We start from the raw sequence: 27,127 nt of genomic DNA, 5'->3' as shown, positions 1-27,127 counted from the left end.
ACAGGGCTGTCCAGGGTGTCCTGACCAGCGGTGGCAGAACCAGAGGACAGACCCTCTCATCCTCCTCCTCTCCAGAGGCAGGTCCCAAAGAGCCCTGTGTGTCCCCCCAGGGGCTCAGAGGAGACATCTTCCATGTGACCCAGTGTCCAGCAGGGCAGCATCCCCTCTGTGGCTCACCACCACCACTCCCAGCCCGGCCATGCTCAACTCTTTGGGGCCCTGTCGCACGTTTTGGGGTGTCCCTACTAGCGAGGTAGGGCCCATGCCCCCGGCAGTGAGCACAGCTACACGTACACACACTGCAGCTGCCCCACCACACATGCATCTCACGCACCCCCCTCCAACCAGGAACTGATATGATGGGTGATGACACGGCCCCCAGCCCTCTCCGGAGTTCCAGACCTCAGTCACTGTGGCTCAGGGTGGCCGGGATTGTCCCCTCCTCAGGACAGGGCTGTAGCGGCTCTCCACCAAAATGCCACCTTCGTCCAGTCAGCAGGCATTTAATGAGCACCTTCTGCAGGCAGGCGTGTGGGCCAGGTGCCAGCATCACACCTGCAACAAGGCAGGGCCCTGGCCTCCAGGGGCTCCCATCTGATGGGGCAGCCTGACACCAACAGTGTATGAATAACAGAGAGTGAAGCCTAGGGAAAGGGCAACGACAGAGAAGACGGGGGGGCGGGGGGGGGGGGGTATGTCGGAGAGGGTGGCGGGCAGAGACGGCCACTCTCCAGTCTCCCACACCACCTCCCTTCCTGGTGCCACGGGTCTCCAGCCCACCCTGTCTCCTGCTCCAGGCCCCCCCCCACCCCAGTATCTGGGACCTGGGCCTGTCCAGGGCCTCGACCACATGGCCTGTCTCCCTCTCGGTTAGAATCTGAGCGTCCTGCTGCCTGGCTGTTGCCTCCCACCTTGCCCACCCTGTGCAGCCCCCCTTTCCTCAACTCTGGAGCCACCAGCCCCTCCCACACCGGGGACCGGAAGCTTTGCCTGCCACAGAGTGAAGACCGTCCCTTTGAGGCCCAGGCTGGCAGGGGCACATGTGGCTGATAGAATATTCTCAGTGTCTCCCTTGCTTCCCTTTGTTTTGCAATAGAAAGCGTGCCTTTGATAGACGTTTAATTCCAGAAGCTGCTGCCTGCTTCCTATCTTTCTTTGCTCAAAAAATTAAATGCGGATATGCCTGTGCTCCTGCTATAATAATCTCCCTCAGAGTGGAAGGACTGTGGCTGGAATGGGAGAACATTAGAATCTTCAAAGAGGGACAATTATTGAGGGAACTAGATTAATGAGGTGTCATAACAACTTAGCCAGATCTGTGGCTGACCTTTCTCGTGGAGAACGGACTTGATAAATGTAGTTCATTACCAAGTTCTGACATGAAAATAGGATCACACTCTGGGCTCCTCAGCAGGCTGATCAATATTTTATCTGCCAAAACAGGCCTGGTCTGTGAACAGGAGGGGCCCCGCGCACACATGCTGGCAGGAAACCCGAGGCCAGTGCTGGGGGCTGGCCGAGAGGGGCCAGCGCTGTGGCACAGGGGGCACCCCAGCCAGCGGAGGATGGCTGGGCCCTTCCAAGGGCCTGTTGGGGATTCTCATCACTGCTAGCCTGGCCGGGACACAAGCCTCCCTCCCTGAAAGGCCCTAGAGCAGAAATGTTCATGGGGAGGGGAAGGGAGGGAAGAAGTCTTCACTGATTTTGTGGCCACCTGTGCCAGGCGCTGGGCATCAGTGAAGGGGACAAAGACAAATGCACCAGGCCCAGGCTCACATAGGGCATTGAGCCCATTTCATACAGAGAAGCCCTCAGGGCTGGCTGACCACTCAGACATGGCAAAGTCTGTTTATATTTAGTTTTACGTAAAAGGACCCTGTAAGGTGGTCAAGGGCTATTATTGCCCCCATTCTAATGTAGGAAGTGGATGCAAGAAGGGCAGGGGTGGATACCTTTCCAAGGGTCCCACAGTTGCTCAAAAACAGAACCAGATGGTCTCCTGCCTCCCCATCCAGTGCTCCATCCAGCCTTGCAACGACTGTCATTAGTGGAGTTGGTGTCAGGTGTGGCAGCCTATGATGAAGCCTGTATCTACCTGAGGACCGCAGCTAAGGTTGTTACACGGTGGTCCTGTCACCCTAGCTTCTTGAGGAGAGAGTCTGCCTAGAGCCGCAGGACTCAACCACATTCACAAGCATTTAACACCGTCACACTGCGTGTGTGACTATCCAGGCCAGTCCCACCAGCTTGGAACTTGCAGACCCACAGAGGGATGTAGCTGACTCTGATAGCACCCCATCCAGATTCCCGCAGTCAACCCAGAGTTTCTGTGCAGCTTTGGGTGATCAGTCCCTGTGACACTTATAAATAGCTTCCAACCTCATCTTCAGCCTGAGGGCACTTTCTGGCCTCAAGCATGAGTTGAGTCCACATTTGGGGAGTCCAGAAGTGCTGGATTGGGGTGGAGGCAATGCCCCCAGGAGGAGCCCTCAGCCCAGGAGGGCCAGAAGTTGGTGGAAGGGCACCCTGCCCCCAGCACCTCGGTGGAGCAGCTCCGAGGTGTACTCAACACCATCTCTGCAAGGTCCTATGGACTGAACCCCGGTTGCCACTGTCTTTCCCTGTCCCCAGTCTCACTTCCTCCTTCCTCCCTGCACTTCTTGGGATCATCTCCAAATATACTACTCACCCTGTATCCTGGTCGCAGGGGCTGCTAAGCAGGAGCCCAAACTAAGACAGAGGACAAGCCTCACACACACACACAAAAACAGTCCATGTGTACGGGGCAGAGAGTAAGAAGATGGACAGTGGTTCTGTATGTGTACAGGAGGGGGCTGAGCTGGGCCCCAGAGAAAGGGGAAAGAAGAGGAGAGGAGAAAGCATGCAAGAAGGCACCCAGCAGGCCAACATCGGTGGCAATCAGGCACAGTGAGCTTATGGGTCTGGAGGGGTCTTCCCTGGGGACTCTCCAAGCCTCACTAAAAGGCTTTGACCTAGCCTAAGTCACCAAAGAGACCCCAAAATCCCCATATTATTATAACACAAATTTTTCTTTTCCTTAAAAACACCAAGACATGGAGGAAACACTTAAATGACTTTCCAAGCATGTACAAATTATGTTAGTCTGCCTACTCATGAAGCAGGTCCCCTAAGGTCCCAGCTGGGCAGCTCCAGGTGAGCTCATTCAAGGCACAGACCTCAACATCATATACAAACGTCCTCCTCTCCAGAGTCCTCTCTGGAAGTCCCACCCACCCTGGATCAATAGTGAGGAAGTTGACCGTACTGCAGGCTAGGCCACAGAGGCCCAGGCTCAGGGCTCCCAGGACAGGCTGAGCATGGCCATTCTCACCATCATCACGGTCAGCCCCCACGGGGGCACCAGGGAGGGGTGTTGTGGTCTCCAAGCCTCTGCTGTATCCCCTCCAGGGACCTGCCTTCCAAAGGGGCAGGGTCTGTCCCTGGGACCCAGGCCCACCCCAGTCATGTGGGGCACAGAGAATTATGAAGCTGGGGCTGCTAGTTTAGATTGGGTGATGTTTCTGCAGTGGCCAATATACAGGGAGGAGTAAGCCGGGCGGAGGTTTGGGTAAAGAACATTGGAGGAATATCCCATTGTATCTATGTACCACATTTTCTTTATCCATTCGTCTGTCGATGGGCATTTAGGTTGCTTCCATGACCTGGCTATTGTAAATAGTGCTGCAATGAACATTGGGGTGCATGTGTCTTTTTGAATTACGGTTTTCTCAGGGTATATGTCCAGTAGTGGGATTGCTGGGTCATATGGTAGTTCTATATTTCGTTTTTTAAGGAACCTCCATACTGTTCTCCATAGTGGCTGTATCAGTTTACATTCCCACCAACAGTGCAAGAGGGCTCCCTTTTCTCCACACCCTCTCCAGCATTTATTGTTTGTAGATTTTCTGAGACATGGATGGATCTAGAGACAGTCATACAGAGTGAAGTGAGTCAGAAAGAAAAAAACAAATATCGTATATTAACGCATATATGTGGAACCTAGAAAAATGGGGGTTTTTTGGTGAACCTGTCTGCAAGGCAGAAATAGAGACACAGATGTAGAGAACAAACTTATGGACACCAGGGGGGAATGTGGTGGGCGGGGGGGATGAATTGGGAGATGGGGATTTACATATATACACTAATATGTATAAAATAGATAACTAACAAAAACCTGCTATATAAAGAAAAATTAAAGAACATTGGAGGGAGCAGTAAACGCCAACCCTAAGCAGCACATTCGTGTGGCAGGTACTATTAAGATTGTTTCTCCCTCCACACCCCTACCTCTTCAAGTCCTCGGTGGACTTGCTGGGTGGGCGGGCAGCGATGACCCACATGATACTGAGAAAGACCCAACCCTTGGGTATTGAAGCTCTTGCCCAAATTGAGTAAGGGAAGAGGAAGATCTGAAAACAGAGGCTCTGTGGGCCGGGCCTCGGGCCCCGTGCAACACACAAGGCCAGCCAGGACTCCACTAGTTTGGCTCACAGTCAGGGTCACCTGTGCAGAGGGCCTGGCTTCACCTCTGGCCAGCCTCTGGGAAGGGGATTATGGGTAACTTATTTTCTTTCTTTATACTCATCTGCACTTTCCAAGTGTTTTGTTGTTCTTATTGTTGTTTTGATGGACATGTGTTTCTTTTACAATAAGACAAAGGTTTAAAACTGGCAGCAAAGTGGGAACCTTTAGCTAAAGACCAGGTCTGGCAGATTCACAGATGCCCACACTCCACCTTGGTGAGCTGTTCCATCCGACCCCACAGTGTGACCAGGTGGGTTGTGAATGGAAAAAATAAACCTGGGACTTGGTAAACTCATCCTGGAAACCAAAAGGGAAGGCTTTTGAGAGGGCAGTCCTTGCTGGAGATGAAGCATCAGAAGTCTTGAAAGAGGTGGAATTTTGGAATCTAAAGTGACACCATTAGGGTGTCTTTCCTCTGATGCTCATGGTCCCCCAGAGCTATAGGGATATTAGAGGAGCTCAGGAACATTGGGCCAATGATTTAATTATTCCAGGTTGAAACTCATGTAAAGTGCAAGTGCTCCTGGGATAAAGAAGGATTTCAAATCGTCTTCCAGGAGCAGCTCAATTTATCTCAGGATCCCCATGCCCAGCAGCAGCTAGGCACAGTGAGGCCCTCAGTAAAGGAAAGAAGGACGCGGGAAGTTTGGCAAAGTGTGATCTGCAGGGCTCGGCATCCTACACCAGCTCCACACTTCCCTCCAGCCTTGTCTGTGCCCCCATCCCTGCCTCACTCTGGCTCAGCCGCACCAGCTTCCTCTGGGCTCCGGACACACTTTGCCACCAGCTCCTGTACCTGCAGAGTCCCTGAGACCTGGCATTCCCTCCCCTCTGCCTCCTTTTCCCACAGATCCCTCATCCGCAGGTCCCGTCCTTAGGGAGACTTCCTTCACCCTGGCCTCATTAGCTCTCCCTCCACGGGCACCCTTGATGCCCAGGATGATGGGAAGCTCCATCGTATCCTCAAAGTGCCGCCCCACATTGGGCACAGTTTGTGAGTAAATGCTGGTTAAAGGATGGAAAGGACATGGCTGGCATGAGCCCTAGCAGGAGGCCAGACCAGGGGCTCAGGGAGCTGGCCCTGGAGACTGGGGGCAACCACCTCTTTCCCCCAGGTTTATTTCTAGACATGTACATACCTTCCTGACCAGGAGTCATGTGCTGGGCAGCTGCCAGGGTGGAGAAGGCACTGTGAACTGACAGTGAACTGTAGGGATGTGGTAAGAGGGGGAGAGCCTGGGGAGGTTGCTGCAACCCCCCCGACAGAACCTACCTTGAAGGTTTCCCTGGCCTGCCAGCGTGGGAGGTGCTGTCTAGCTGTGGACCCCTGGCCTAGGGCAGCAGGCAGCTCAGAGGAGATCTGTGTCCCACCAGGGTCTGTGAGGAAGATTGGAGGGTTGAGAGGACCTGCAAGGATCAGACATCTCTGCCCATCTGACCTGGCCTGGCCCACCCTTCAGGTGGTCCTGATGGAGTGTGTTTTTTTAGGAGGCTAACTGTACGCTGGCATTTCTGAGTCGAGCCTCCTATCAACCCCATATCCATCTGCTTTGTACACTAGCTTCCCAGCATCCAGGCATGAATGCCTGTCCCCAGGAAAGCCTGACAGGCCCTCCAGTGCAGGTCCCTGCAGATCCCCCACAGAGACTGCCACTGCCGTCTCCACCAAAGCTTCTCTCTCCACTCAGATGCCGCATCCAGCTTCCATCTATTTGCCAGGACTAGTTTCACCCTCTTGGAGGCTGGAGGCCAGGATTTGGGCAAAGCTCTCCCTCTACTTTCCCCAGACTGACCTTTGTCCAGGCTCAGGAAGCAGAGCCCAGCAAGCTGCCACATCTTCCCCTGGGCAGGAGTGTGTGGCTGTGGGACATGGCCACAATTTTCAGTGCCGTACAGCCTTGAGAATCGGGTTTGCCAACCGGGGGCCCTACGAGCTCCCAGGAATGGATACCCTACAAGGCCAAAGAGGGGTGCGTGAGCTGTTCTTGTCAGAGCATAGAAACTCCCAGAGAGCAAATAGATTTGATTATATTGAACACAGCAATTGATTTTTTTCTAAATAAACATGCAGGAGGAGATGGTAACAGGCATCTGTTTCTGACAAGAATCAATTGACCCCAAATTGGAAGAAAATCTAGACACACAAACAAGCACAAGAGAAAGTGATTGGACCATCCAGGCTTGTCTAGGGAGGCAGGGAGAGAAACAGACAGACTTCCCCACCAGCACTCTCCCCACCAAGCAGCTCCCCTGTTTGTTGCTCTTCAGCAAATGTGGTTCCAATAATGACAAGGGGGAGAGTAGCTATCATTTTATGAGCCCTTACTTGGTGCCAAGCCACTGCTGTGACTTTTATGTGTGTATCTTATTTAACCCTCCTAACAGCCCTATGTGGGAGGCACTGCTCTCCCCACTTCACAGATGAAATCACTGAGGCACCTTGTGCAGGGTACACACTCAGGCAGCCACAGAGCTGGGACTCAAACCCGGTGGACTCCAGATCCAGTGCTCTCCAGCACCCCTGAGCTATGACCTGGTGCCCTAAACTGGCCTTGGAATTAAGTGGAAGAGCCCCAGGCCCCAGACACTCCTTTCCCAGCAGGGCACTGGCTTCAACCTGGACTGGATGAGGAGGAGCGCACACCCATGCTCCAGGACTCAGCAAAGCCAGGTGCTGGAGTATATATTCCATCCCGGGAGGTGGGGAAGTAGGGCCAGAGAGGCTCTCCCACTTGCTAACAACCCGGCAGCCTCCACTCACGGTGCAGCCCTGTGCAGGGAGCATCCTCATGACCTGTTGCCAGCAAGATAAACTATGCCATGTCACAGTGCATCACAGGCCTCATTTGCCAAAACACCGTGTGGTTCGGATGCTGTGGACCAAGCATGGCCATGATAAAAGGCCTAAGAGCAATGGGCTGTGAGCTTTGGTTTTAATTTTGTAAAAGCTGCCTTTTGTTTCTTGGTCGTAGGCTTGTGTACTCATGTTCGTTTTGAAGTAATCCAGCTCTGGGAGTGTACCTAATTAACTTAAGCAGGGCTTATTAGTCCTGTTAACTGCAACTCGCTAATCTATGAGACCAAGGATTCCAAAGCAGCCTTTAAGGTAGGATTAAGGCAAAGATGAGCTATTACAAAATGGAATCGGGGCAGCTTTCCTAAAGCCGCTGTGGGGCTGCGCTGGGACTTCCCGTGGACGAATCTCCCCATTCCATCTGGCAATCACTCTGTGTCTGGCTGTAGTGGGTGCTCAATAAACCTTTGCGAGATGGTCAAACAGGCTCCTTCCAGCATTTGCATCATGTGCAGCATGTATCCAGTGCTCCATAAATATTTATGGGATGGACTGGTGGACAGACGGACGAATAGGTCTCATGTACTCCAGTAACACCCTGCACTGCACCTAGTGAATGCCCAGTAACTGCCGATGGGTGGGGTGGATGGGGGTCTTCTGGAGACCGGGGGAGGAATCTGGCTGCAATAACCCCATCTTCTCTTCCAGGTGACCTGTGCACCATGGCCGACTACGCCCGCCTGAAGAAGGCCCTTCTGGCGCTGCAGACCCGCCTGCAGCCACTCCATGAAGGGGACAGCAGACAAGATCCTGCTTTCCAGAAGCGGCTCCTGGTGGAATCTCTGTTTAAGGACTTGGATGTAGACGGGGACAGCCACCTCAGCCGCTTTGAACTGGCCCAGGTGGGTACAGCATTCGGTGAAATTGCATCACGGAGGAATCCAGTTTTCCATTCCACATGTGAAGGAAGAGAACCGGGAGATCCACATGGGGAGAGTCATTTGTAACCGTCTCTGTAATGGGATGCCAAGGAGGCCTTGCTCCTGCAAGAGAAAGCCATCTCCCGGGAGTCGGAGAGCGTGTGTTTAACACCTCTTGAGAATATCTGACAAACAGAACAATGTCAGTGTCTCCTTCCCACCAGCCACCTTCAGCCAATATTTACAAACAAACTCTGGGGCACTCTCAGCTAGCTGGCGAAACACACTGCACACGGTCTGGGCTCTGAGGTTTTCATTAGGAAATAAGTCTTTTCTTCCTGAGTCCTTTGCTTTCCTCAGCAGGAAAGTTCAAAGGAAGCAGGTTTGGTTCCCACCAAATACTTTTGGAGCTGTAACCTGGGTGTCCCCACATCCTCTCCACTAGGACCTCGCCCTTTGTGGTATCCAGGAATCAGTAGCCCGCACCCCAGCCTGCTGGCTTGCGGGAAGCCTTGTGGCCACCCCCAAACACTGCTCTTCCCTTTGAGAAAACACTTGGATGGGGCCTCCCTCCCAGACGCAGCACACGTGTCCCTCTGTCCAGCTACAAGGTGGTACAAGGGCCTGGAGCATCTGCAGCAAAAAGAAGCAAGGAAGGAGCAACCTAGGGTACCAGGCAGGCCAATTGCAAGGTGGGCCTGTTGGGTGCTGGTGGCAGAAAGGCAGGCTGGGTGGGCCCGAGGGCCTGAGTTCCTGCTCCTACTCTGCTGGTTTGCCTCTGAGGGCCTGGGGCCCTGGGCCACACCAGGGGCAAAGATATGGAGGGAGGATGAGGTCAGCCTCCCCAGGAAGGGTGGGAGGGCCTAGCAGCTCTGCCCCAGAGACCACAGAGTGCCCCCCACCAGAGGACAGGTAATAGGATGAATCCCCACCTTTGAGGCTACTTTAAAGAAATCCTTCACAAGGCACAGCAATGACCTCATCAAAGCTGTGACCAGGTCACCAGGAAGGACCAGGCTAGGGAGGGTCCTGATATTTACAGAACACCCAGCGTGGGCTCAGCACTAAGCAAGGCCCTTTACCTGTGACGTGCCCAACACAGATGTGCTCCTCCCTCGGAGGTAGAATAGCTACGAACGCAGACTTCACGGGCAAACCGCATGAGTTCAGGTCCAGCTCCAGCATTTACAGGGACCTAGTGGGTCTAGGCAGACAACTTCACCTCTCTGTGCCTCGTTTTTTGTCTGTGACTGTCACAGGGTCATCAGGAGGGTTAGATGAGCTAAGACATGTGAAGTTCTCAGCCTAGTGCCCAGCACGCGGCACATTCTCAGTAAGTGACAGCCGTCAGCATCACTTCATCATCATCACCTTTATGGTTGTTATTATTTCCTCCTTAAACCTTTCAGCCACCCTTTGCTGTGTGGTAGGAGCTAGTGTTATCCTCCCTTCCCAAATATTTTTAGATGAGGAAGCAGCTCCAAGAAATCAAGAGATTTGCCTGCAGAGTATGTACTACCTAGAACGTGGTGAACTAAGACGAAACCCGGGGGCCAGGGGTGGGGGCGGGTGAGTGGACCTGCTCTCCTCACGGTACAGGAGGCTCCCTGGGGGGTGGGCTCCCACCACAGGCTCCACCTGATCCTCTCCAAGTCTGTGGGGATGACAGGTGCCCATAAAATCTGAGTACAGAGCAGTTATCCAGACGCTTCCCCAAGCAGGGTCCGCTTCTCAAGTCCAGCCAGTCCAGAGCCTGCTTCCAGGGAGTGTGTTGGGAAACAGAGATCCTAAGGCGTTTGCAGACCACCCCCTGCTCACCCACACCTGGCAGCATGTGCAAGTCCATCCACGGCCCGCACCCCGGGAGGCCTCCCAGGCACATGCCAGCCTGCGTGTCACCACTTCCAGCAACACTCAGCCCCCAGCTATGGCTAAGAGCCCAAGGGGCAGGGCCAGGGACCCACAGGTGACCCACGCCACTCTGGGGAGAGCCCAGGTCCTGTTAGTTATGGTTACCTGTGAGAAGAGCCATCTAGCGATTCGATTCCCCGCAATACAGGCTGTGCGGGGAGCCCGGAGGGCAGGCGTTTTCTCCTTATTTAACAGAGGCAGCTGTGGGCTCTTGGTGCCCTAGGCCCACGTGGCTCCCGGTAGCTGCCAGGTAAACAGAACCTTCCTGGGTGCATTGCTCTAACCTGGCAGAGACATGCCCCTAGGCACCTGAAGCCATTAACAAGCATGGTAATTGGACTATGATTTCCTCTTTAAAATTTAATGCGTTTAAAATCCATTTCATAAATCTGCCGAGCAGGGGCCAGCTAAAATGGGCCTTTCCTTGACACTGAATCAGAGGCGTCAGGGAAAAACTTGTCAGTCCTATGAAAAGTTAATCAATTTCCAATACAGAAATAGACAAAGGGAAATTTCCATCTTTGGAAGATTGATTTTGGGCGTTACGGTTGATTGCCCTTTTATCGAACACTCTTACTTGCCGGGTGAAGGGTCATTTTTTTAACATTATCACATTAAATTGCCTTTAACATAGCAGGCCCAGCTGAGACTGTTAAATAAAGAGGAGATGCCTCTGTTCCCCTCTCCCCACAAAAATAAAATCATTTTCTTTCTTCTGAGATTCCCTTCTGAGCATTTTCCTTGCAAGACTCTAGTTCCAGACACACATGCCAAAAGGTGACTGGTCATGCTGAGGAGACCTCTGCCCTGTGGCCCAGGCCACATCATCCAGAGAGGAGTTCACAGGGGCACCTCCCGTGGTCCCCGCAACTGAATCCTAAGGGTAGTGGTTTGTGTTCCTGGCAGGACAGGGCAGGCAGAGACGGGGGCCCAAGCCTAGGTCAGTAGAATGGCAGTTTCCCCTTCGCGGGGGGAGTTCTGTGGCTAGGACGTGCTGCCCTGAGATTGGAGTGGGCTGGTGGAGGCGGGGAGGGGGACACTGATGGAGCAGTGACCTTCCAGCTCTACATAGCTGGGAGTCACTGAGTTCAGCCACTGTTTGCTGGGCTTATTTGATCAGGCCCCTTCTCTTCCCTGTTTCCCCATCTACAATGTGAAGGGGTAGATCAGGTGACCACAGGATCCTTCCCACCTCAGTCTGTCTGGAGTCTGTTTGCCCAGGCAGGGAGAAGACAGACCTGAATGCTAATCCCAATTCGGGCCCCAATCACTGTGTGACCTTGGGAGAGTCCCTTCTGTCTCTGAGCCTCAGTTGTCTCATCTATAAAATGAGAGGATCAAACAAGACAATACCAAAGAGAATTGGATGCTCCTCATGGCCCACCGAGCTGTTTCTGGAGTCCCCACACAAACACACACACACACACACACACACACACACACACACACACACACACACACACACACACACACACACACACACACACACACACACACACACAGCCAGGCTGGTGAGCACAGCCCCACCCACTTGGCCTGAGCCATTTTACAGCAGCGCCCACAGCTCTGAACTCACTCTAGATTCTAGCCTTGCTCCCTTTCTCATCCACAGCACATGCTGAAGGAGCAGGACCTGAAAGAGGACTTCCTGGCGTGCTCACCAGGTGACCTCCTCCGATTTGATGACTACAACAAAGACGGCCTCCTGACCCTCCATGAGTTCTACACAGCCTTCCGTAAGTCAGGCCCCAGTCGGGGCTCGCGGTGGGCAAACAGACATTCCTGCACCAAAATGGTGTCAGGGGCCTGGAGTCTGTCCTTGGTTGTTTCCAAGATTGGCTTCTTCTATAGGTGAAAGCAGCTGAATTTGTTTTGCAACGAGCCTGAGCTTCAAGGGAAGAGTAAGGAGGGTAGGGGTTGGTGGGGGGGGCTTGCTCTGCTCCTTTTGGATAAAGTTTCTTCGCGCTGTTGCTATTGTTTGAGGGACCCGGGACTGCGACGTGAGCACGGTTAGGAGGGCACTGCCTCACATCGCTAGGGGATTCTGTGACTGCACATGGCGGGGGGAGCAGATGTTAGGGTTCTCCCCAGGCAGTGGCCTGGCCCCATCAGGGAACCCTACCTGGGGGTAAATCCTGCAGGAGGGTGCTGGAGGCTTTGGCCAGGCAGGAGAGGGAACAGTCACTGTGAAGGATGATGAAGAGCAAGGGTCCTGGTTAATGAGAGGCAGGGGAATCCCTGGAGAAGAAGAGACAGGGGGTGCTCTACCTGAAAACGGAGGAGGTGCCCGGAGTGGACCCTCTGTGGGGTCGCTAGTACATATGGCAAGTGGGTAGGGCAGCTGAAGGATGCAGGTCTTCTCCCTGAGGTGCCGCCCCAAGACATGACCTCATGCCAGCCGAAGGTGGGGCTGGAACGGGGCTTCCAAGAGATGCGACATGCAGGAAGGAGCCCCAGGTAACTCCAGACAAGCTCACTAGGAGAGGAGAGGGGAGGGTGATGCGGGGGCCCTAACCCGAGACAAGAGGGGACATTCTTGGCCCCAAAGAGGTGAAGCCCCTTTACGACAGACAGCATTCAGGCTCTGCTTAAAGCAGGTAACGTTGTGTGCCCTGTGTGAGGCGCCCGTGGACGTGACCTGCAAGCTCACAGCTCCTAACTGCAGGCCCTGGAATTGGGGAAGCAGGGATGAGATCCCCAGGGTGCCCTGAGTACTCTGAGCCACAGGTCCTGGCATCCTCGGCCCCGGCCCCGGCCTGTACCTGGAGTTCCATTTTCCAGGAAGGTATTCCTGCTTCGTGTTGACATCTCTGTGTGCTATTGTTATTCCAAACATTCACAAGGCCTGAGAATCCTTGTGATTTGTTGGCAAGAAGAGCTCTTGTGGCAGATAGAAGAGGTACTCATGTGACCTAAGAGGAGAAAAATGAATGTGATTCTTCCCTGTGGGAAATGTCCATGAGCTTGTTGCGGGCGGCGCCTTTCCAGTTCCCGACGTCCCTGTTACCAAGGCCCAAAGTCCAACCCCCAGTTCCCGGGCTCTGCTTGATATACGGGTGACTAGTTGTGGCTCCCCAGCCGCCTCCTTCCTGCCCACGGCTAAAACCCATAGCTACATCTGGTGGTTCATAATAAGGTGTGAATGACTCTAGGCTCAATCTGCTGTGGGAGGGATTTGCTTTGTGGATTGAGGAGCTTATTCCGTGAAATAAATGTCTAAATTTTAGAATGTATGGGAGTATCAGCAACTCCAGAGACCTAGCTCATGAGACGATTCTTAGATTTTCAGGACTTTTGCAAGGCAAACGGTGAAATGGTTGGTAGCTTTAAATCAGGCATAGTAGCAGTGTTTACAACACAGAAATCTACACTACACAACTGCTACAAAAGGGTGAGGGCGCTCTTTTCCCTCTGGAGAGCCCATTGTTAGGCACTGACCTGCATACGCTGGACGAGACCCTCCCTCCTCTCCTGTCCTCAGCATCCACCTCCCGCAAGCTCCTCTCCATCCAGCTTCCCCAAACGGAGCCCTCTTGATGATGCTGTTCCCACAGGACGTGAACAAAAAGAGAGTAGATGTCGGGGCAGATGCCAGGGTGAGCCGCCCTCCACATCAGGGAAGCAGCAGCATGCTCTCTGGGGGCAGCTCTGAGACAGTGCTTTGTGCGCTCAAGCCCCTCTGAAAAAGGAACTGTAACGAAAAAGATCAGTGCCTTTTAAGAGCTGTGGGCCAAGGCTGGACTTCAAGGACTTGGGTGATACACTGAGCATCGCGCTCAGATGTCCCACGATGGCATCATTAGGCAGAGAAGGGTACTGCTTAGGCACCGTCCTGGTACATGGTACCACAGAAGCCTCTAGCGCGTGAGCCCGCTCCATGGGACTTGGTCTGGGACCAAATAGGAGCTAATGGCTCTACTTTCAAGGAAACGGCAGCATCCCTGTTACCCCTGATGAAAGAGAAGCCCTCCCTGGCCTCCCTAGTGAAGGTCATTGTGAGCAGGAGCTGCCCGTGGAAAAGGAGGGAAGTCCTTGCTTCACCTCCAGCCATATGACCCATGCACAGCAATGTGCTGTCTGTTTCCCTCATTCCTGGATTATTATTTGAAAAGCTTTATAATCACCATTTTTAAAGCAAATTAGATTCTGCTGTCGCCTTGGACTTGTTTTGAACCGGGCAGCCAAACCATTCATCACAGCCCAACCCAAATAATAGATATGCAATAAAACGTAAACTCGCAGCCATTAAGGAAGCTGCAGCATGAGTTAACCCTGCCATAGAGGCCTCACGGTCGGCCACTCGGAGCACACAGGATCAATGGTCTCTCAAAGTCACAAGAACTCTAAATTCCCATTGCTCTGGGAATGGATTTATGGTTCAGTGAATGATAAAGAGGAAATTGAAATGAGACATATAGATACAACATTAGCCAGGTAGGTCGATGATGGTGATGATAAAAATTTCTGTGTGTTCCCAGCCCCTCCCTCCCACAGCCCCCGTCGCTGTGCCGCACTATGGTCATCTGGCCTGTATTAGTCCATAGGCTCCATGAGGCCAGAGGCTGTTTTGCTCACCATGTGCTCATGGCAAGCAGAGGCATCCAACCACAGTGTCACCAAGGGTCACAGAGGGCCTTAGCATGTCTCCGGGGGGGGCAAAGGAAGCAGCTTGCTGGGGCCTCACGGGTGGGATCACTGGTGGGGGAGCACCGGCCAGGCCAGATCAGGCCAGGCCAAGAGGGCACCTCCACGGACTCCCCTGATCTGCTGGATGAGTGACTGGGGTGTGAGGTGAGCCCCTGATGCCCACATGGGCCTAATGCTCCCTTAATGAAGACAAAAGCTGATTGTCCCATAAAGCTCTCGTCCTGCTCCCAGGCCCGCTGACCGGCCGTTCAGCCTCCTCGGGATACGTGTTCTGTTAGTCTGTTAGGTCACCTGCCCACTGCTTAATTATCCCCACTCCCGACAACTGTGTGTGCAGACAAGGGATCGTGCTCAGAGCCGCTCCTCAGCCCATAGCCACATGCCCAGCAGAGGCAGGAGACCCTGGCTGTGAGTGGTCCAGGCTCGGCCCCACGGCACCTGCCCCGCTCCCACACCAGGAGGTCAGCTTTGCCATCTTGGTGCAAATCTGTGCACCCTGGAAAATAAATTCACTAGCATGGAATGTGGGTTTGCACTTCCTCCTAGACTCTGGCACAGGCCCCTGCCGGGCCCCGCGGCCATCTCCCTCCCACCTAAGGCCACATCACAAAGCCAGCACCCACGGAGGAGGACACAGCATGCCCTGCTGAAAACTGGAGCCCCTGGCAGCTTGAGACCCCCAAGCTGGGCCCTGGCAGGCTGGGAGGACCAGCCTCTGAATCACAATCACTGGGCCCAGAGACCCAAGCTCCCTGACTCAGGCCAGCGCCAGAAAAGGCAGCAGCACTGTTACTAGAGCACCGTAGGAAGACTGGGCACATCTTCCCTGGTGCTGGTGTGGGCCAGGCTCTGAAAGGAGGGAACATCTGGGCAGGGAGCCTCTGGCCCATTCTCTCCACACAGGTACATGTGGGGTACAGGGTCCACTGAGGGGCCGGGCAGGCGACCAGGACACTTTAGGGGAGCCTGGCCGGGTCAGGGAGAGCACACATGAGGAAAGGTGCAGCAGACACAGATGAGGAAGCTTAGAAGGAGGAAAACATTAGGTCAGCCAACACTCCCAGAGCCCAAACACCAGGCAGGGGACACAGCATGAGCAAGACCCCCAAGCCCTGCCTGCAGCGAGCTTGTAATAGTTGAGAAACAGAAAAAAACCACCAAATACAGTAGGAGCTGGGACAGAGAATAACTGGGTGCAGGCTTGGCAGGGAGGCCTGCACACAGAACTGAGGATAATCAGGCAAAGGGGGAGGAGAAAGGGTCCTGAATAGATGCGGGGAGGGTGTGGTCCCAAAGGGACAGAGGACTTGGAGTGAGTCAAGAGGCTGTCACGAGGAGTGATAGCTGACCCGTGGGGCCCTAGAGGGCAGATCTCGAACAGAGGGGCTGGTCCAGAAGAAGGCTGACTTCGCTTGGATCTGTGGGGGGATTAGCCCAGCCGGCCGGCAGGCCTGGCAGGAGCTGCTGGGGAGTGGTGAGGCCCCTTCGCTGCAGGTGCGCACCCTGCCTCCCCCTGCACTGTCCCCCCATACCCCATAAGGTGCTGGAGAGAGCACTGAGCATCACCTGGAAAGCCAGACTTCACCTTGGAAGCCCTTTTAGCTTCAGATCTCCAGTGATGACTGTCAGGATGATAAAGTGAGCAGGGCTGTTGTCTAACGTCCCAAGGAACTGATGCTCCAGTGCCTGAACTCTGTCCTTCCAGTCTCTCCCTTCTCTGTGCAAGTGGAAACACAGCCGAGGGCATGCTCACCCCTCCAACAGCCCCAGCTGGGCAGGAAAAGCCATTGGCAGCTCGTGATGGGGTGGGGGGGAGGGGCGGTGTTCAATGAGTGCCTTACCCCCGTGGGGAGCCAGGGTGGTCAAATGGGGTCCCCCACGCATGTATCAGGGCTCTGGGGTGAAACAGTCTCACCCGGCATCACACCATGGAGGGGTCAGTTCTGAGCCAGAGCTGCTGCTCACCAGCCACCTTGCCCTCTGCTAGTTTCTCCTTGGAATTTTCAAACCCAGACGGCCTCTTTCCCATCTCCAGTGGTTTGCTGCTAACAGCTGCACTGTTGGTCCCGCTTTCTAGCATTGTCTGGAGCTGAGTTTTCAATCACTTCCCATTTTGAAAGATCCCAGCTGGAGTCTGTCAATGGCCTCAGTGCAGAGCAATTGAATAGTAGAAAATGAACTTGTTACAGGTTGTTACTGAAAATCTATTATATACAAATTGCAAAGAAAACTCATTAAAATATGATGCTTCGGTGATTTTTCTTTAAAACCCTCCTCTTCGAGGGAGAGACAGGGGCAGGGTGGCTGGATACCTTGTTTCTCCCTGTTCCAATGTAAGCACTCCCGGTGGGACTCCAGGCCAGGCTGTGGATCTTATGCTCATGTGCCACCCAGCCAGCCTGACTTGAAGTTTTGCATAGAACAGAAATGTTAGTAAATACTCAGAAATGGCTGCAGAGGAAACAAAAAATTTCATTACAAAGATATAAAATGAGAACAATTTAAATGTCAACTTTTTACCAGGATAGTACCTTATTGTCCTCATAAATTTCACTGTTTTTGCAAAACTTTTGTGAGGACTTCAAGGACCTAAACGTGCCGTTAAGCACTGAAGGTCACATGACTGATTTCCAAGCTTGCTCCCTGGGATTAAGGTGCTGGGAAGGCTTGGGATGGGAATGGGTGAGCTGTCCAGAGCCCAGATCTCCAAGGGGCTCCTCAGATGCCGAGGCTGCCTCTCAGGCTCCAGGCAAGAGCCCAGAAAGCAAGGCAGGGTGCCCCCCAGCTCGCTGCCTCCTTGTCCTTCCGGCAACACCCACGTGTCAGTGTGGATGTGGCCTGGGGGTGGTGTGGGCTCTGTGGCACCTGAGACCCCCGTGGTCTGAGGCGTGGAGAAGGCCTGCCTGATATGTGCCTGAGAGGTGAGCCCTCCCAGGGCTGTGCGCCCCTGGGGAGGATACTTGGAGCATAAATCACTGTTCTGTGCCTTGTGGTCTTTCCTTCATCTCTAGCCACCTCCTTTCAGGCTCTGTGACAGCGCCCCGCAAGACCTCCCCGGCCACTACCACTCGGCAGGCCCAGCTTGTGGGCCGGGCAAGGAACAGAGTGCTGGGGAGCGACGGGGCGAGGGCTCTGCTTACGTGGGCACAGCAACCAACAGGGTGGGCAGCATATGGGCCACTCTTGGGGCTGGGGGCGCTCGCAAGCCCCAGCACCAGGGTGGCCCCTGGCAGGAGGTGGATGGAGAGCCAGGCTCTGGGCGCAGACCGGACCTGGCTAGGCGGAGGCAGTTGTCTTCTCCTGGGAGAGGAGAAGGGAAGGGCAAGGAACGCCCGAGCTGCTACTGCCTGCCTGAAACAGGCATTCGGGAAGCACGTGAGGGGCTGGTCGGAGGACCAGCTGGCTCGCAGGTCCTCACCTTATCGTGACTATTACTCAGCAACTCTCCAGCCCTGAAGGCTGAGGGTGCCTCCCACTGGCCCAGGGCCCAGGCCATCCTGCTGGGCCTGGGACTGAGGGGAGGGAAGATGGTAGGTTGTGGATGTATGGGTGGAGCCCACGTGACCAAGAGTACCTGAACACAGGAAGCGGCAGAAGGGACGAAGCAGAAGCAGACCCAGGAGGCAAGAGGGCGAAGGAAGGTAGGGAGGGACTGCGTCGGAGAGCAGGCAAGGTTGTTACCTCCTGAGGCATTTTGTTCCAGCTGGAGGACAAGGGAGCAGAAGAGAGAGACAGAAGCCTAGGGCTTTCCACAAGGTGGCTGTACAGCCTGGTATATAGTAGGTGCTTGATAAACACTTGTTGAAAGGATTAACGACCACGATGGATTTTTCTAAATCTCAGCAAAGCAAAAAGGTTCAAGGCAGTTGTAGCAGTTCCCAGAGAGAATGCGGAACAGCCAGGTGGTTCTCTGGTGGCGGAGGTCGTCCTGCTGCCCATGCGTGGCGCTGGCCAGGGTCAGCTACCCACCGTTGTTCCTCAGGGTGTCGGGTTATCTGGGTCACTGGGTTGGCAGAGAGGTACCCTCTGCCAAGACAGCTCCCACCCCCGCTGTAGTTCACTTACCCCTCTCCTGGTGGGACTTGTTTTTCTCCAAAAGCTGGCCCTCTGAGGGAGAGCGCAAAGCCACCTGTAGATCCCCTTATAACTATGGCATCTGACAAGTCCTTACCAAATGCCGCCTGGAGGCTCCAGGCTGGACGCTGTAAGGAGGAGTCCCCAGGCCAAGGAGGGAACTGGGATTCAAATGCCCTTCGCAGTAAAATGGGAACTTGGGAGGTGTCCCCACCGACGGAGGAGAACAAGCTCCGATTCTGGGTAGGAGGCAAGCTACTCACGGCCGTGTGCTCCAAGCCCCGAGTTCCTGCCTCAGCTCACACAGGATTTGGTGGGGTTCTGAGGGCCTCAGACCTTTGCCTCCACTTCTGGACTCTGCTGTTGTTCTTGGACCTGTGGGATCCAGGCTGGGACTAGGACAATGTGCATTACCAGGCTGTTGAACTGCAGGAGGACTCAGCAGAGGTCCAGGCAGGAAACCAGTTTCATTCTCCTCTGTGCAGACTTTCCAGTGAATCCTGAGGTTTCTCCTGCCTGTGGGCTGAGGGGCAGGATGAGCTGAGGACCACTGATCTGTTGGGCCACCAGCACTAAGTGGCCCTCTGGTGCTCTTTAAACATGGGGCTACTTGGCAATGGTTTTCCATTTCGGGCTTTGGCCGGGATTCCAAGTCCTCTGGCACGGTCCCGTTCCTGGATCCTCCACAGTACGGTCTGCCCAGGGGAGGTGAGAGGGAGGCTATGCGTGCACTGCCCCAGGCACCCGTGACCTGAGCCTTGGAGAGCCGCTCTGCTCCAGACGGCATGGGCGTTTGTCTTCAGGTGCTTCAGGCACAACTGTTGGTACACTTGTCAGAATAGCAGATCGAATCGACGTGGGAGTAGAAATGGGGCCCAAAGGACTCTGCCTTCCACAGGTGGCAGGAGGGGCAGTGAGTTGGGCGGGCGGTCCCTCTGAGTGCCTCCTCCGGTTCACTCATCTTCCCCAATGCTCTCAAGCCTCTCCAGACACAGCCCCGCTGGCGAGGCGCTGATGGCTCCCCAGAGCACACAACGCTGCATGCCAGACGCGACACCCGCGCCTGGCAGGGCCTCCCTCCCGACCCCGAGTTCTGAGGATAAGGAAACTGAGGCCGGGGAGGCTGGGCGCCTGTGAGGTGCCCACAGCTGCTAATACAGATGCCAAGACAAAACCAGGTCTGCAGAGTCACACCTGCGCACTTAGGCACTGGCTACACACCCTGCTCTAGACGGGACCCTTTGGAGTTTCCAGTTCTTCCCCCAGAGGCCAAGATCCAGAAAGATCCCCACGATCTGTGACTCTGGGATGGGGCAGAGGGCGGGGTCAGTGAGGCCAAATCCTCGCTGAGGGACATTCACCACATGCTGCCGCAGAACAGCGCCCCTCACTGTGTGCTCTTTCTGGATCCTGAAGTCCGTGTGCTGCAGGTGCTTTCAGACACGTTTACCAGGTCTCCTTCCTATGACACCATGGAAAGAGCCCCTTAGGACCGGTAGGCTTCAGCCCATAGGGGAAGGTGGGGCCCCAGGGAGCAGGCCTGTCACTCAGAACAGGCGTCCCCACGCTCCCTGAGGGATCAGGTCCCCCATGGAGGGATGCTCTCCTCTCAGACCCAAAACCCGTCAAATAGCAATCCCTTCTCAGCTCCCACAAGTAAAAGCACATCCAGAGCCTCCTCTTCCTGGGCCTGTCCAGCCCTGGTGTTGGTCCCAGTCTTCAAAAGCCCACCTCTGTGCAGCGGTACTTAGAAAAGTGCTGGTGCTTGACAGCAGGACGGCTTGGGAACAACACTGCTGTTCATGGGTGTTCAGACCACCCTTCCCCTGAGGTCCCCTTGCTGACACCTGGGTGCAGGCTGACAGCAAGGAGGAGCTCACCAGGCCTAGCACTGTCCAGGCGGCAGCTGCATCCGACCACATGTGGGGCTGCCATCGCCCAGCAGCCGGGGCACAGGGCACAGTGCAGGATCTAAGGGTCAGTGGAGGCCACCCATGGCTGGCTCAGACAGGACAAACGGTGGGTTGGGAGCTGGGTTGAAAAGGACTAGAGGTCAAATAAGAGCATCGACCAAGCTCTTTAGGCTGCCCAGGGCCCAGCCGGCCCTGACACCTGGGGTTGCTGAGTGGACAAGTGACACTCAGGCTCTCTGTTTCCGTGGAGACAATGGTGGTCATGTCTCCTGGACCACATCCCCCATCCTGGAGGAACGGGGTAGGCGCAAAGTGAGGGCTGAATCGGGGGTTCTGCTGTGTCATGACCAGTGGTACAGCCCTGTCTTCCCTGGGGACCCTGGTGGCCTGAGGGTTAGATCACGTACAGAATTACCATCCTGTGAACTGGTGGGCAGTCAATGAAGCACTTCCTGATGAAGCTCAGGGCTTCAGGTTTGGGAAGAAACAGAAAATGTGGAATGTTCACAGGCAAGGCATTGGCTGGGAGGAAAGGAGGGGATTTGGAATGAGAGCAGCAGGTGTCACGCCTACAGGGAGGCTCGGAGGCAACCTGGCATATCTTACCCTAAACGCAAAGGTCCGGTCTGCCCCATGGATTCTCTAACTGACTGTGCCCCACACAGAAGTTCTACTAGTTTTTCCTGGGGTCTCACTGTCCCCAGCCCCATCATTACAGAGCACCTCACCCACCCCACCCTTGCTTCCAGCCAGGGACACACACACCCCTTACGTGGTGGGAGACCTTCTAAGTGCTGCTTGTGTAGCTTCTAAGGGAGCAGCAGCGCGTGCTGGATGGAGAAGCCATCGGCAGCTGCATCTAATCACAGAGGAATGCCAATGTGCTTCCACTTTGAATGTTTTCCTTGCATTCTCTAAATTAACATGGGCTGAGCAGGGCTCCCGGTCCCCTAGAGTCAGCCCTCCATCATTCAGAGGCTGATTGTTCACTTTGGATTATTCATGCCCAGATTCCCCCAAGCTTCCCTGCCTCCCTGCCTCCCAGCCACTGCCTCATTAGAGTTTGAAAGCAGCTCTTGTGAAGGGGAAGCAGAGACAGGTGGAGGGAAAGCTCTAGGCAGCTAGATGGGCTGCTGATTAATGTCTCTGGGCAGCAGTGGTTTTGGAGAGGAGGGAAGAACCAGGGTTAAATGGACACAGGAGGAAGAACTGGGGTTATCTGTCCATGCGGGCCCCACCTCAGCCTCCACACTCGTGTGCCCACCTCCCTTTGAAGTCAGGAGAGCTTACTGATCTTGCTTGGAGTGAAGGGCACACACCCAGCCCAAGCCCGTGATCTGTGGCCATGAGGCTGCTGGCCACAGCCTCTCTGTGAGCAGCCCTAGCTGGGCAGCTGGGTAGATGAAATATTCACAGGCCCAGAGTCTAGGCAGCTCAACTTTAAAATGCCTGTGTTGGACTAGACCAAGCCTGCTTCTTTGAAGAGCCCTGGCTCAGGAGGCCCTGCAGGCTCTGTAACATCTGCAAACAGAACATCTGCCAAGATGCCCAGGGTGTGGGAGGTGGCCTTCATCACGGGAGAGCAGATGGTCCTTACAATAACACAGCCAGGGGGTCTCCACAAATGTACAGGGATGGCCTCCAGACCCTAATCACTGTTCCTAACCCTCAGATGGGGACACTATGATGTATGGTTGCTTCCAGGGTGAGTGCCTGACCAGCAGCTGTCCCTGCGGTCTCTGCGGAGGACAGTGAGCTTCCAGAGTGACCGAGACACCCCCGGCAGGTGTCAGATGGCTCAGCACCATGGCTTAGTTTACTGGAGGAGGTTTCCATGTGACAACCGTGGTCTATGAAGTCAAAAAACCATTAGGTTAGGAAGTTCTGAGTAAACACAAGTTTAAGGAAATGCTTCCAAGTGGAAGCAACAGGTAAATATTTGCTCTCCGGTTTGCATTCATGCTTAGCAAGTGCCAGCCTGGGCCCTGGGAACATAGTGGTGGCCATAGCAGGCCTGGCCCTGTTACCCTGTCTACAAGTTGCTTGCTGAGGAAATGGTTTGGGGCCCACACAGGGAAGCCCTCCCACGATGGGGTATTTCCTGGGTGAGCTGACCCAGCACCCAACACACGGTGCAGAGGCCCCAGGGCTCTGGGGCAGGACAGCTACAGGGCCCGTGATGTGTTGCAGAGCTTGCTTCTGAAGCCATATAATGAACCTTGGGGAATAATAACAGCGTTAAGAGCCGATGCTTACTGAGTGCTTAGCACGTGCCTTGGCACTGTTCTAAGTGAATCCATCCGTCCTTGTGACAGTTTATGAGGGTGGGACGGTCATTAGCCCCTTTCTGCAGAAAAAGCCCAAAAGCACCAAGCACTAGAGTAACTTGCTGTGTCTCAGAGCTGGAGTTGCAGGTCAGGATTTGAACCCAGAAGTCTGGCTTCAGAGGCCAAGCTAGGCTATACTGCCATTCAAGGAATTCTAGACGCTGTGATGCCCAGAGTGTTTCAGCAGGGCCCCTGTGGTACCTCAAATTTGTCAGGTGTTAGCCTCATGGATGTCGGTGGCTTGGGGGGAGGGAGTGTATCCAGAAGAGGGGGCACAGCTGGCCCAGTCTCACCCACTCCCACCCCCTGCATCCTGGCCCACAAAGGCCGCTGCACCAGAAGCACCCCTGCTTCTAGTATCTGTCCTACCCACAGGCCTGTGAAGGACTGCTGCAGGGCCCCTCCTCCAGTTGGCCAGGACCGATCTGGCAAGCACATCCAGAGGCTCCTGTGTCCAGCCTTGGACTTCTGTGGGCTGTGAGTGACAGGGAGCTGGGGCCAGTCAGGCACACAAGTACTCAGACAGAGGAGACAGGCAGCAGGGGCTGTGGCATTTGTTACCACTAATCATATTTGTTGAGTGTTAACCGGTTTTGCATTATCTTACCTAGTAACAACAATCCTTATGAAAAGGATATCGTTTATCCCCATTTTAGAATTGAGGAAATCGAGGCACTGAAAGATTAAGTAATTTGCCCATGGTCACCCAGCTGGGACCCAGAAGGCAGAGGATCTGAACCCAGGCACTGAGGCTGCTGCGCCCTCCGGCACATCTGTGATGAGGCCACTTGTGACCACATTTAAGCCTTGGCTTGAGGGAAGATAGAAGTTTCTCCTCTGCCCCTGGCACCCTGGGGCTACCCACACTCCATTGTTGTGCCTGATTCAATCATGAAACTGAATTTTCTTTCATTGGGGGACTGGATTCCTCCTCTGTCTGGCAGGGATGTTGTAAAAATCAATTAATACACGTTTGCAAAATGCTTTTCTCCCACGTGAGACAGGACACATTAGTGCAAAACAATTTTGGGTGATGCTATTTGGCATGAAAAAAGGTCCTCTTGGCTCCTGGCCTTTTTTCAAAATGTTTTGCATCAAAGGGTGCAATTACTGATTCTGGAGGGCCTCCTGATGCAGTTGAGATAGGCCGGTGCTTCCTGCCCGCGTGGCCTCAGAGGTGCCCTTGCAGAACCTACACCCGAGCCTCCACGAAGCTCCCACCATCCCCCAGCCCCCTGAGGTTGGTCTGCAGGTGAAAAGCACTTCACCTTGGAAGCAGGGTGCAGTCACTCACACAACAAACACCTCCTGGCAGCACTGTCCTAGGCCGTGGCATTCAGCAGGTTTCAAAACAGACACAGATTCTCAGTCTCATGGAACTTGCATTCCAGTGAGGAGACAGAGGTAAACAACAAGAGAAACATAGATTAGAAGACAAGAAGTGATTCTGAGAACAACTCAGAGGATGAGGGCGGGCAGGGCAGGGGACAGGCAGCGGCAGGTGGGTGGCAGAATTTAAACACCGAACTCCAGGGAAGGCCTCACCAAGCAGGGGCTGTCTAGCCAGGTGTTGGGGTGGGCGAGGGGCACTAGCCACAAGGTCACCTGGGGAAGACACATCCCAGGCCCTCAGGTGAGAATAGGTCCATCCAGCGGCTGGATTGGCGTGGGAAGGAGGGGGTGAAGTCAGAGGTCCTGCAGGGCCCTGGATGCCAGCGTGAGGACTTGTTTTTACATTGAGTGAAACGGCAAGTCTTCAGAGGGTTTTGAGTTGAGGAGTGACATGATCTGACTTTATATTCTAAAGGAATCACTCTAGCTTCTGTTGTGAGAATAGACTGTTGCAGGCCAAGGGTGGAAGCAAGCAGACAAGTCAGGAGGCATTTACAATAATCCGCGTGAGAGATAATGGTGGCAAAGACCGAAGTGACAGGCATGACAGTGGCGAAAAGTGTTCGGTTATGGGTTTGTTTTGAAGGGTAGCACCGAGGAGATGTGCCGATGGGTTGGGTGTGGTTATGAGAGAAGAGATGAGTCCAGAATGCCTCTGAGGTTTTCCGCATGAGGACTGGAAGGATGGAGTTGCCATTTACTGCGATGGAGAAGACTGTGGGTAGAGTAGGTTTGGGAGGGAAGATCGCTGTTACTTTGGGGGCATATTGAGTTTGAGGTGCCTATCAGACATCCAAGTGGCAATGCAGAACAGGCAGCCGGGTATATGAGACTGAGTTAGGGCAAGGTCCAGCCTGGAGATGGAATGTGCCAGTCCTTAGCATATTGACAGTGTGTGAAGCAGTGAGGTTGCATGAGATCACTGAGAGGGTGAGAGTAGATGGAGACTCTCCATCTACTCTACTCTTGGTCAGTAACCAAGACTTGAGTCCAACAAGTGTCCGACATGAAGAGTTCAGGAGATGGGGGTGTGCGGAGGTAGCAAAAGAGAGCGAGAAGATGCCAAAGAGGTGGGAGGGAAACCAGGCAAGCGCGATGTCCCAGAAGCCAAGAGAAGAATGTGCCAGAAGTGGTGAGTTCTGCGAATGCAACTGAGAGGTCAGTTAAAATGAAGACAGAGAAAAGAGCACTGGCTTGTGAGTTCCAGAATCTTTACTGACCTCGAAAAGCAGTTTCCAGGGGATGGCAGAGGGTGGGGGGGGGGTGCAAAAGCCAGTGGCAAGAGAGGAACTGGAGGAACGAGGTATAAAGAGCTCTTCTGAGGAGTTTTGTTGTGAGGAATAGAGGAATAGGGCAGTAGCTGGAAGGACAGTAGGGAGGGGTAGTAAGAGCATGTTTGCATGGTGATGGAAATAATCAAGTGAAAGGGGAAATTTGATTCTGTGGAAGGAAGCGGTGACACGCCTGGAGTGACTTCTTTGAGCAGGTGAGGGCAGTTGGAATCCAGTACCAGGGTGGAGGGGCTGCCCCAGGGTGAGGCTGGTAGATCCATACCAACAAGAGAGAAGCCCGCAGTGTGAGCACAGGTGGAGGTGAGGTGGAAAGGTGTGGTGGGAGCATGTGTAGATGTCTGTTTTCTCAGTGAGTCAGGAAGCAAGGTCATGGCTGAGAATGAGGATGGGGAAGGAGATGCGGAGGCTTGAGGAGAGAGAAGGTCTGGAACGATCGTCCAGGGGAGTGGGAGGGTGGCCAGATGGAGAGGAGGTGACATGGTCACCAGGCAGCATGAAGGGCTCATATGAAGCGCAGAGTCATGGACTCAGAGGGACCCCAGTCAGCAGGGTGGTGTGCTGTCCCCAGCCATGTTCGGCTACTCAGATGTAAGCACAGAGCACAGACAGGGTTAACCAGGGCTGGAGTAGGGCCGAGAAGGGCAGAGAATTGAGGCCGTGTGCAATGGATGATTCTAGTGACTTAAATTCCATGGAGCTGAAGCTGGGGGAGAAGGAAGTGACATCATAAAGGGGTTGATGGAAAATTAGATGGTAGGTCAGTAGATTGTGGGTCCCCGTGGAGCTGAAGAGTTTTCAGAGTCTGGATACCAGAGGGAATAAACCAGAAGAGATGAGGGATGGGGCGGGGGCAGTGATCAGAGAGGAGGATGCCTGAAGATAAGCCTTTTCAGGCTGCCATTATTTATAATGATGATCTCTAGGCTCCGGGATACAGTCATGGGAGTGAGGGCTGTAAAGTGGAGGGCTGGCAGGGTAATCCACTTGGATGTTTATATCACCCAGTGGATGTAAACATAGGAGGAGCATCAGAGAGACTATGGTCAGCCAAAGGCTACGAGCATCAGAAACAGGGTGAGGAGTGACCCAGCCTCAGTAGGTGACTGCAGCAGAGAGGGGTGGCAGTGGTACATGGAGCCTGCACAGGTAGTTTCCATCTCTCCCTGGGAGCAGGTTCTGTGAAGTGGAGTCCTCTTTTTATCCCTGTTTTACAGATGAGCAACTGAGGCACCAGATTGTCAGTTAAGTGGTGGTAGAGCTGAAACACAAATCAGGGAGTCTGCCTCCAAGGCTGGCTCCCTGGCCACCACAC

The 27,127-nt window shown here is 54.2% G+C and overlaps 1 protein-coding gene across 9 annotated transcripts in view; it reads left to right on the top strand.

Moving 5' to 3' along the window:
* The window catches only part of FSTL4 (follistatin like 4), a 444,888-nt gene that overhangs the window by 292,406 nt on the left and 125,355 nt on the right, over positions 1-27,127 (top strand). For all 9 annotated transcript variants that reach the window (XR_010840231.1, XM_067031630.1, XM_067031632.1 and 6 more), the window contains 2 exons: positions 8,048-8,241; positions 11,783-11,906. Coding sequence is in view for 8 of the 9 variants with exons in the window: in XM_067031630.1 (XP_066887731.1) it covers positions 8,048-8,241; positions 11,783-11,906 (318 nt within the window). In the remaining variant the exon portion in view is untranslated. The remainder of the gene's footprint in view (positions 1-8,047; positions 8,242-11,782; positions 11,907-27,127) is intronic.

This window comes from Kogia breviceps, chromosome 4, assembly GCF_026419965.1.
Source record: "Kogia breviceps isolate mKogBre1 chromosome 4, mKogBre1 haplotype 1, whole genome shotgun sequence".
Classification (NCBI taxonomy): Eukaryota; Metazoa; Chordata; class Mammalia; order Artiodactyla; family Physeteridae; genus Kogia; species Kogia breviceps.
This window is presented reverse-complemented; position numbering and strand designations above follow the sequence as displayed.